This window comes from Saccostrea cucullata, unplaced genomic scaffold (assembly GCF_032062105.1).
Source record: "Saccostrea cucullata isolate Sc308-1 unplaced genomic scaffold, CSIRO_AGI_Scuc_v1 ctg6, whole genome shotgun sequence".
In the NCBI taxonomy this organism is placed as follows: domain Eukaryota; kingdom Metazoa; phylum Mollusca; class Bivalvia; order Ostreida; family Ostreidae; genus Saccostrea; species Saccostrea cuccullata.
In genome coordinates this window covers 536,845-548,981 of record NW_026938995.1, presented here as the reverse complement: position 1 = coordinate 548,981, position 12,137 = coordinate 536,845, and the positions used below count along the sequence as shown (strand labels likewise).

The 12,137-nt window shown below is 32.6% G+C and overlaps 1 protein-coding gene across 1 annotated transcript in view; it reads left to right on the top strand.

Annotated features, from left to right (window-relative positions):
• LOC134252036 (nucleolar complex protein 2 homolog) overlaps nt 1-11,657 on the top strand; it is a 61,017-nt gene extending 49,360 nt beyond the window's left edge. Inside the window, exons 12-18 of the mRNA XM_062734458.1 lie at nt 7,383-7,496; nt 7,740-7,841; nt 8,254-8,397; nt 8,842-8,955; nt 9,057-9,181; nt 10,912-10,992; nt 11,394-11,657. Coding sequence (XP_062590442.1) covers nt 7,383-7,496; nt 7,740-7,841; nt 8,254-8,397; nt 8,842-8,955; nt 9,057-9,181; nt 10,912-10,992; nt 11,394-11,616 — 903 coding nt within the window. The 3' untranslated portion in view covers nt 11,617-11,657. The remainder of the gene's footprint in view (nt 1-7,382; nt 7,497-7,739; nt 7,842-8,253; nt 8,398-8,841; nt 8,956-9,056; nt 9,182-10,911; nt 10,993-11,393) is intronic.
• Nucleotides 11,658-12,137: the final 480 nt, after the last annotated feature.

Genomic DNA, 12,137 nt, shown 5'->3' with positions numbered 1-12,137 from the left:
CCATGGCCAACGAAATACTTCATGTACAAGTTGTGGCATACATTTTGAATATTAGATACTTTAAAATATTTGCAACCATTTTATTTTTAATGCAGCAACCCCGAAGGAAAAAAAATGATTGTGCAGAATTTATATCCTTTTGTCACATTTGCGGTACTATTTTTACATATTTTATTTGTTTTGATAGATTTAAATAATTTATTAATACTTTTTTAATTTTGCAGATTGATAATGATGAAAACTGCTTAATTTCTATTTAATACAGTATATTCATTTGTTATTGTTGTTGTTTGGAATAGATTTATTTTTAGTTGAAGTTGCTGACTTCAAATTCCAGGAATATCCACCATTAGCTCTGGTTCCCAGAAACAATACGAGACAAATTTGATTTTAATTCATCGCACTGTCTCTGGTCTTATTGTTTATAAATAGCACATTCTTTTTCTCAAATTCATACACTTTCTGTTCACCGAAGCACCGACTATCTTTATGCATAAAAACTTATTTTAGTATCTTCAGTTTAGCATGGAATGTCTATTATCAAGAGGTTAGTTAGATTTATGGAGGAAATTGTCACAGCTTTGACAAATGACTTCACACTGCATTGTCTCTCGTTAAGGTGTGTCAACCGTGACCCTGGCCGTTGATTAGCCTCCTGACCCACTGACTCTGTTGTTCACGTGTAACTAATGTATACGCATCGTATTTTATGAAAGACTTCACAAAAATCTATCTATTTTAGGAAAGAGAGTATAGTGTTCAACTCTTGTACTCCTAAATATAGAGAGAGCTCTTTAAGAAATTAATTAACCATGCCTGAAGATTAGCCAGGCTGAACAGGCCATGTAATCAGTTGTAAAGATGGAGGGGAAGTAGACTTCTTGGTTTTCTTTCAGATGGCTCCCTAGATGACCTGAACCGAATTTGTCTGCTAGTTTCCAATTCTGGAGCCATTAAACCATCAATGGTTGGTGGCTCAAATATCACCTAACTGTATTGCATTTTTATAACCTTGCTCTAAAATAGTGACCGAGTGGCTTTACTGCACCCAAAGCATTGTCTGGCATATTGAATAACAGTTTAAAGTAATTTTCCTCTCAATAGCTTACAACCCTCAACTGGTGGAATTAGTTTTCACACCACTGCATCAATTTTCAATGGCTTTCTTTTTAAAGAATGAAGTATTCTATAATAAATATATTCCTTGCAGTGATAAAGTGCAAACTGCTCAAGACTTCTGCATGGAAAAGTCACTACTTCAGACAAGAAAAAAGTAACAAGGTTAATCGTAATTGGCCAGACGGGACCACCCACTGATTTATAACACTGAGAATCAAAAGTCTTAGACAGATTTTAACCAGCAGTTAGGGAGGGACAGCTTTCCAGGTCACCAGGAATCCAACAATAATTACAATCCAGCCATGTCTTCTCACGAAATTCTTGTAACATTTCTTTGAACTCCCTTTCCACTCAAGTATTCTTATCCTGGATTTTCAGAGATTAATGAGCATTTTAAATGTTAGTTTTCATTAATTACTACAACAAACTTTATCCCCACCTTGTGTGTTGGCAAACAAAAGGCATTACTTTGCTGAATAAGAAAATATGTGCAAATGACGAATATTTAGTAACATTAAGCCAGCCCACGTTTGTGTATGCTAGCAATTTTGTTGTGTCTGGATGCCTTCATAATGATTAAACAATAGACAATTCCTTTTTGGTTCTTCATCATAAATTTCTGGTCTTAAAACATCATTTTATTACTATTTGCAATTTTTCTACTGTTGAGGTTTCATATAACAGTAAATACAGAAGTTACATAATTGAGCCTCATTTTTCAAAATATTTCCCTTTAATGACCTAAATTTTTTTCTCAGAACTAGAAATATAGGTTTTCTGACAGTTATTGTACTCCAAAAATAGATGGATATAAACACATTTGTTTTGTTTTTGTTTGAGAATATAATTCCTGATTTAACTCTAGAGCTTACTTTAGTGGATTTTGCTGCATGCATGGATTTCTGGAATGTTGGCAATATGCATTATCATTAGAATGTTTATTCCACATCATAATTACGTCAAAGACAATAAGAGATGGCAGCTTAGCGCATACATAAAGCAGAATTCTGGTGTCTATCGTACTTAGCCATCTTAATTAACAGTCAGCTCTCTGGAAAATGACTCACAAACAAAATATAATTATTAATAATACCTGCAATTTCTGCATCCTTCTTAGTTAAATTACCTCATTTAAGTAGTGTATACAGTATATTTTTACTGCATTAAGTCTCAGGAAATGAAGTTGAGTTTTCAGAAATTGGGACACTTGTTTATTGTTGTTTTCTTGTTAGGTATTATCCATGCAAAATGAAAGCTGAGGTGTCACATAATTTATCATAGACCAAAAAGTTTATATAAACTCCTCATATTTCTCTCTGTTTGGAGACAGTCAAGTGGTGCATTGGCATTTACCAGTAACAACAGGACATGCAGGCCCACACCACTTGAGTGTTTTTTTTTTCCCATAAAAAAATGCCAGCAGTTCAAAGCAAAGCAAACCATCATTACTACCTTTATATGTTTGATAACAATATGTGATAGCCTTACAAACAGACAGTTCGTAACCAGAACTGGAAAATATTGATCTTTTAATGTCTATAATTCCCTGTTAGCAATCTCCAGAGAAAAAAAGGCTATAACCTTGACTGACTTTCAAAGTTATGGTTAAAAAGTATACCATTTCCACAGGCTGAAAAATTTGTAATATATGGTGGCTCTGCAGCGAAACACGAAGGGATATAATGACAGTAGATATAATGAGCTTGACGCAAAGATAATGACTACATGTACATATAATATATGTCCTTCATGATGTTGTGGTCAACTTCATCTTCAAGTATATTGCAACCTTAGGCTTTAGTATTTGTTAAGCACTCTGCTCTCTTCTTTAGAAAAAAATATTATTAAATATTTTCATGTTTATTAATCAAGCAATTTTCTGTGTATCAGAAGAAATTGATGAAGAAATGTAACGATTCTAAGATTTAAACCTTTTCATTTAGTAGGACTACATATCATCTCAAAAGAATTTTGTATTGCAATATATGGAAATATTTTTAACTGTACTGTGAGATTAGCTACATTGTATTGCAGTTTTTAAAATAACTTTAAAAAAATTATCTTTTCTTATTTTTTTAACCTCTATATATTAGCAGAATTTCTAAAAATGTTTTAAGTCTGAACAAAAAAAATCTTGTTGTTTTACCATATAGTTTTGCAAAGAAATGCAACCATAGAACAGTATATAACTTTAATATTTAATTGGTACAATTGAAAACGTCTCTGACATCATTCATATTTTAGTTTAGAAAACCCAAGCATTTTACTGGTATACCAGCACTGAAAACCATATTGCAATACATTTGGTTTGGTCAACGAATCACAGTATACCGAAATGTCAATATTAATGCACAGAGCCCTTTCATTTACCGGTAGATCACGTTTTTATTGAAAATTTATCAAACCAAATAGGAAAGGTACTTATAAGGTGATCATGACCCATTGACATGAAATGACTCTGTTTTTAGTCTGTATTCTGGATGCCTACAAGCAACACAAGTCATTTCCTCTGTGCAACATATGACAGTACTCAATGTTTTATGACTTAACACAAAGGTTGGCCGTGAACATATTTTTTTATTTGAACCTCAAACTTGAATTTGGTTCTTTCTCTTTAATGTATGTCAGTGGGCCATTTTATTCTGGTATCAAACAGGATGAAATATTGTTATATTTCTAGACAAATCAGTGTCTGCACTTTGATAAGTTACTATTTCTTGTACTTCACACTTGAAACAAAACTTTCTGTCATACCTGCACTTAACGCAGCTTAAAGGATCAATTTCAAAAGACGTACGTTCAAGATTTTTTTGTATTTAAAATGTTCCTTCAAAAGATTTTTGAGAGAAGAAAATTTTATCATTGCACCCTCTGAGTTGCCTTACTTATTTCAAATATTACCAGGTAATATATTCACCCTTTCTTGTATGATTTACCCTTAGAACTAATGTAACTCTTCTTTGTATGGAGGTATAAGAAGTCAAAGTACATGTATATAAGGTCATCATAGGACAACCTTTAAGTAAACTCAGGTGGATCATTTACAAGTTAATTAACAAAGATTTCCCGGCTTTTATCTTACATTGGGATTGATAGATGAATCTAAAATCAGCTTTCCTTTCCTATTTTAGACTCCTTATCTTCAGTTTAGGAATAGGTAAAGATTGAGACATGCTTAAAAGGGGAATGGTCTGCATCTATTTATTACTTCATAAAATAATGCACTGACAATATGTAAGAAATGTGTGATACCAAAATAAATCAAAGCTGGATTGTTATATAATGTTAAACTTGACTGTTTATATGACAAATTGGTGCACAGTGGACCATGTTTTAACTGTTAATTAATGCAGGATTGAGAGTTTGACAAATTGGTGTGCCTTGATAATTTAATGAAGAATTTCCATTAGCTTTTATCAAGCTTTTTTCACAGTGAATGTTTTGGCATACATGTACTTTAATTAATTACAAAGCAGATTTTCAGGTCTATAACATAAACCTATGCCATAAATCACAGTTGTTATTATACATGATATTTCTTCCTTTCTGGGGCCTACAAGACTTTGTACTTTAGTGTATAAGAACCAGGATCTGACCGCTCACTAACTTGTACTACTGCATGCCTACAGTGTTTATATTGACTGTTGTCCTCAGTACTACTGTGAACTGTCAGAGTCATCAGGATTTACACCTTTATAAACATAATCAGATAGCGGGCACTTTTTTTTTTCATTTTTGTAGACTTTTTATAGAAAAGTACAGGAATCTTGATTAAGTCTGCTCTTCACTTTGCAGAAAAATAGGTAGCAAGTGCTAGACGTACTTGTGAATCAGATTTCATAATTTTATCACTCTGGGTTTTTTTTAAAGCAGCTTTAAGAAAATAGACTTTCTCTGGTAGGCAGTCTGTACATGCTTTAGAGTAAATGGTTTATTACCATCAGGAATATGCCACAACATCTAGAGTGCTAGGACAATTTTGTGAATGAAACATAATAATGTCTAAATTATGGGATTCCGCGTGCTTTCTGCTCTGTTGAGTACATGAAGTGATGGAGGATTAGGGTTTATCCCCTTTAATTGACCTTTACTCTGTACTTCTACTTATGTGTCATTTATAGGAGTGGGATTGTAGATACAATTCATGGTTTTCCATTTCATTCCACACGGATGCTCATAGTGATTTATACATGTATATAAAACCATAGCATCATGTGATTGTAAAAAATTATATACAACACCAGAAGTACACTGTTTATCAATGTTGATAATTAAACATTTTCTTAAAGATGAATAAAATTTCAACAAGTTAACCTCTTTAAAAAATTACATTATTTAAAAAAAATATGCTTCTTGCAAAGTAGGGTTGTTTTAATTCAATTTTATTTCATACAATGAAAGATTGTTCATTCAGTCTTGGTTTGCTAATTTCTTTGATTGCTCAACAATTGATATTACCAAAACGTCCTGAAACATGCATGACTGCCTTTTTTTAAGCATCAAATGCAGGAAATGTGAACTAACTTCAGAAAAAAACCTGACAGCTTTTACAGCTATTTCCTTCACACTTGTCAAATTCTGATTTAAGTTTTTTCACAACATTCATGATCCAAGCATAGCAATTGTAGCACTTCAAATGCCAATCTGTAGCATGGAAATAGAACTGGAAAGCTATTCTTGGACTACAACAATTCTTTTTCTCATGCCACATGCAAATGAAAAATATGAATTTTGTGTAGGAAGACATAAAACAAGTTCAGGGATTTTATTGTTATGCTGAGTGTCCTCTGCAACTGAAGCAGCCTGTAATTATTTTCTTTTTCTGGTTTTCCCATCACAATTTTTTATCTTTTTCTTTTTGGACTCTAGTCTTTGATTTTTATCACCAAACTTTCTAATTTTTTTTATCAAAGAGATTTCATTCCAAAACACTTTAATGTCTAAGCTCTGGTTAATTAAAACACAGCTGCATTGCAATGGAAGAAAACATATGGGAATATACAGAACTGAACTTCTTGTGCTTTTTAAGATAAAACACAACAGGTTTGGCCTACAATTCTTTTGTTGTAGAGCAGCAAGCAAAAGTAATCACTATCAGGGTTTATCGCAATCTGCATGACCTCACATGCATGAAGGAAATTGAATCGATTTGATCATCTATCAAAGTGCCTCACCGAGAAGGCACTGAATAAGTTCACCCACTGGGTGCAACGTCTGACCCACTGACACAAATACCAGGCCACATGCCCAGTGTCAGACACACATTTAAATCAGGTGAACTGCCCCATGCTTTTCCATCTGGGTTGAATTTTCTGCCAGTTGATGCTAAACTGAATTGTTTATGCTCAGTGAGATGAAATTAAGACTCAGGTTCTCCAAGGTGCCATGTCATGGTTGAAAGTGTTTATTTATACATGAGATGATTCACTTCAAAATGATTCACGGCATATGTTAGATTACTAGTAAGATTGAGGCATACTTGAAATATCTGTGAAAAAATATATGCACTCAGTTGTAAGCTGTAAATGGAAGTTGTGACGGTGCATAGTCATAATAGGCTATTGATATTTTTCCATTGGGGTAGTAAAGGTAATGGAAGATTTTCACAGATGAAAGAGGTCTGCAGTTTTCTACATGACAGAAAATTAAATTTCCCCTCTCATGCAAGCTGTTCTTTTTGATGTCGTTGTTTTAAGTCTTTGATGTTTTTTTTATCAATAAGAAAAAAATTACATCAAAAGAATAAATTCATTCTACTCATGACTTGGTTCATTAAAATTAAAAAAAATGATCTTTTATGTAACATGCTTTTATCTTAAATCTAGCAGTTACCAAATGGCTAAATGGAATGTTCTATAAAATGGGTTCATTGCAGACATTGTGCATACCTGTGCATTCCAGTTTATATTTTCAAAATATTTGTCTCAATTCTCTATTCTGTGAAGTTCTATGGAACTTTGATCGATAGCCAAGTTTACTTTATACACATTGATAATTTCATTCATTAATTTGTAATCACTGAATGAAATGGATTCTTCTTTCTAGACTATACAGGCGATATATAGTGTAATAAATTGCATCAAATAATTATTTTTTAAAGTTTTGAATTTTGCAAAAGTATATAGCTGTAAAAAGATCTTTAATCTTTTTTGGTTTAATCTTGTTAGGAGTATAAATAACAGTTCCCCCCCAAAATGTGTGATGTTTAAAGAGATCTTACATGTAACAAGAAAGATAACTCTGAATTTTTGTTTTCATTGCAGGTATTGGAACAAACTGACTTTAATAAGAGACACAAGACAGTGAGCTTAAAACCATTCAACTTTGCTTGTATGCTTAAATTCTCCAAGGCACAGCTACAAGAAAAAGCATTCAGGGTAAATAAAACAAAAACTTTATATTTCCTACACCTTTAAACCCCCCCCCCTCCAAATAAAATTATAATTGATAAAAGAAAGTGATGGAGCTTCTGTTACTAGATGAAAATAAAGTATTTGTTTGCCCTTCTGTCACTGTGATAGATGAATGTATCAGGTTTTAGATTAGCTGTGTATATAATATCAATTTTTACACAGTGCGGAAAAAATAAAAACACTCAGATTACCCCTGATTAATTGTAGGATGGCCTGATTGACCAGTTATACGAGATCCTATTGGATCAGCTGCACATCCATGCCAGCTCTATTGGATTTCCAGAACTGGCTCTCCCTGGGATAATTCAGGTACGAATCGCTTCTTCATGTTAGACAGGCGGGATTAAATCAACCTAGTGAAAGTCAGTGTGATTTAACTAACAAGTACAGAGAAACCCATTTTATGATTTTATATTAGCTGCTAAGTATGAGGTGTACTTTAGCTAAAGGTAAATATTGTCTTTGTGTTTGAACAGTTTCGGGCAATTTTCATAAGAGTGCATGTGTACATATACAGAATAGGTGCATTATACATGCATAATCAAAAGTGTATACACATACATTATAAATGTAAATATGGGCATAATTAAAGTGCATGGGTTAATCATATGCAGAAAATTAGTAAATCACTGTATATTTGGATTTACTTTAATTTATATGTTCAATAATTATAAAAGTGCAATTATACGATTAGAAGTACTTCGAGTCTATTTTTTTCTAGCTGAGAGATTTCATGAAGAAATGTAAGATTGCAAACTACTGTAAGCAGATCAAGCAAATTGTGGAAAAAGTGGATGAGAACATCAAATTTATAACCAACAGAAGAAAGTCCACTAACATAAGGCTGTCAGATACAAAGGCCGTGGTATGTACATTGTCCAGTCATGTGTACCGCTAAATGTTTTAGCTAAAAATATAGGATATAGCCATTAAATAGATTGAAGGGGAAAAGGGGGAAATGAATGTAAATGACAAAAAAAGTGACTTTTTTTCTAACATTTGTTACTGATACTTCATATAGACAGTAAAAAATTGCCTTAAATGAATATTTCTGAAATTGTTGCTAATTAAAGTTCATGTGAAAATAAAACACTACAAAAAGAGAATCAGTATAATTCTTCCACATGATTTTTGTATGCAGAAAAGAAGCAAAATTTGTGTGGATTTTTTCATAAAATTCTGTATAAATTTCATTTGAAACTTTTTTTTCCCTGTAAAGGCCACACAAGGCATAGGACATGAGGCAGATTTAGCTGTGTACATATATGTACATTTAGATGTAAAGTTAGATGATGTTTATTTTCTGTAGGAAGCATGGGAGAGAGAATGCAAAGAGGCCGGAACTCCGCTGGGCAAATTTTACAGCAACTGGAGGAAACTACGAGACAGAGAACTGCAGCACCAGATAGCCCAGAAAGACCTGGTACACAGCTTATATAACACTGCTATAAATAAAAGTACAATAAATAAAAAATATGTAAAATTGTTTATTCTAATGAGTGCCTTGACTTTGTTGATACACAGATAGTTGGCATGGATGAGATGCCTCGGATAGAGAGAGAAAGAGGCCCAGCCAAGGCATCAGAGGAGGACAAGAAGGAATTCAGTGCCTTGTTTGATGAGGAATCGGATACTGATGATGAAACCAGGTAAATTAAGGTTCATCAGTACTATGATAAGAGAGATAACTCTTAAAGACATCAATGTCTACTATTCCTTTAGAAAATTGACAAATTGAAATGCTTTTTTTGGGTTCAATTTTGCCCGGCAAGCTATGCTATATTTGTTTGTATTTTACTTTTAAAAATATTAATACTTTTCTTTTGAAAAATAATAATAGTTAGAGCAACATTTCATTTCGGTGGGCAGAGGGTTTATGAACCTCTCCAGTAATCACAAAGTACTCAAACAAAAATTGTAAATTGGAGAAATATTGTTGGATTGAGATTCAGTTACACCATATGAATTCAAAGAGATATATAATCAACAAAGTGTATATTATAAAATGCCATCAAAACCTCCAAGCACTACTTTTCTGAACTTGCCTGCCTGGGGTTCCATCTCCTGCATTTTAAACCCTGTCCTAGTCTATGATGATTATTATTAATTTTTTCAATATTTCCAAGTTATTACAAACTGAGAACTATGCCTAGGTCGGGGAGGTACTAGTAGGCATATAGATGAGACAAATATTAAATTCTGATGCCTCCTAGCTGGCAAAGCAGGAGCAACTAATAAAGGCCATAACATTTACTACTTACACAAATCATAAATGTCATTACTTCCCAATATGATGTTTGATGAACTTTTCGTAATATCATAGTACTGTAAGATTTGTGTGTGCGTATGTTTGTACTTACAGCAAGCACAAAAGAGCAAACATTTTATTCTCTTTGGGTTTTTAGCTCTACTGGTCAGAGACCAGAAGAGCTTATGCGATAGTAATGCATTCGTCATCTGTCCGTCTAGCTGTCCGTCTGTCTGTAAACAATTTTTCAAAATGCTACTCCTCCTACAGTTTTGGTCTGATTTCAATATAACTTGGCATACAAGTAGACTACACTAAGATACATGATTCCGTTTTTCGGTTTTTGATTTCGATGAACGGTGTTGCCGTGGTTACTAAAAATAGAAATTTCTGTGAAAAACATTCAAATTGCTACTCTTCCAACAGTTTGGTCTGATTTAAGTATAACTTGGCACACAAGTAGACTACACTATTGTACATAATTCTGTATATCGGTTTTTGATTTTGATGAATTGTGTTGCCATAGTTACTTATAATAGAAATATCTGTGAAAAACATTCAAAATGCTAATCCTCCTACAGTTTGAGTCTGATTTCAATATAACTTGGCACACAAGTAGACTACACTATGATACATAATTCAGTTTATTGGTTTTTGATTTCAATAAACGGTGTTGTCTTGGTTACTAAAATAGAAATTTTTGTAAAAAACATTCAAAATGCTACTCCTCCTACATTTTGTGTCTGATTATAATATAATTTGGCATGCAAGTAGACTACATTAAGATACGTAATTATCAGTTTTGTGTTTATAGTAATTTTCATTGAAAATTCTATAAAAATTTTTTAAAAGCTACTCCTACAGTTGTAGTCTTATTGCAGTCTTGCCACAAAAAGAGACTTAAGGATCATTATTCTATTTATTGCTTTTGTAAAGTTTTAAGTCCCAACTGCTACTTTCCTCTTCCTTTATTATAAGTACAAACCAGTAGAGCTACAGTCTTGACAGAGACTTCTGGTTTGGTAACAGTTTAAACCTTGAAATTTAAACAGTGAAACCTTGAAATTTTGAAGCTTTGCAGAGTTATTTAAATATCAGAAAGCCATGGTTACTTTGTTAAAATCTTTTTAGGTTCCTTCCCAAAAACGAAAGACCTGCTAAAAAACAAAAGACAAGTCATGGAGACAGTTCTGATGAGAGCCAAGACTATAGGTATGGAGATGACCAATTCCTTAAAATAAACATTTTTATTACATGGTTTTCTCTCTTCTTGATGGTGCAAGTTGATAGGCACAAGAGAAATCCATTGTATTAAGTGGTCTGGGTTTCACAACATAGTCTGCTTTATACAATGTAGTATGTAAATATTGATATTTAGTTATAAAATATGCCTCCTGCATGTCTAACTTTGTCTGTCACATTAACTTAGAAAATTAAATTGTATGAGTTCTTGGACCAAAATAAACAAAACAGATTAAATTTTATATAATATAAATAAACTTTATTATCACTTTATATGCATTGGTGTCTGGATATTATGCAGCTTTTCTACCCAGATAATGTTTTATTTTCTAATACATGTAAGTAAATACTAATTTGTGTTTTATCTTCAGTGATTTTGACAGTGATGAACTTGAAATACTAGCCAGATCAGGGGATGAAGAATCTGATCGAGATAGTGAAGAAGATGCTGAAGTTGATGATGATGATGATGACATTGGTGATGAAGATGAGGGTGATGAAGAGGAAGATGATGGATCCCAAAGTGATGAACAAGATGATATTGATGAAAAAGAAGATATTGTTCAGAACTTTGAATTATCAGACTCTGATTAATGGTATTAACATTGTTTTAAATAAAAGGATGAAATTTTCAAGGTTCATGTTCATTTATTGTTGATTTTTTTTAAGGGTGGGGGGATAATTTGCAGAAGTTTATTGTTATACAAAGGTATAGTACGAAAATGGGATAAAAATATATCATGAATAGCTAGTTAAACCCACAACAGAACATACCCAGAAGTGTGCTTTGTATTATTATTTTTCACTATTGTTAAAAGAAAGAAATAAACACAGGGAAGCTATCATGATGAGAAGTACAGTAATATGTCCTGGTGTCATAGTCATGCCACGGGGCTCCTCAGATAAGATAGAAGTACACACCCACACACACATCAAACGTGATGATGGAACAGATAATCCAGTTAATAGATATCTACTGATCATTTAATATGACTCTCATCTTTACATCTCTTCATATGATATTTGATGGGAAAATTCTCATCTTTTTTACCATTTCAATCTCTCCATATAAAGATATATTGATCAAATTTTAAAACTAAAATTTTTGAATTTTT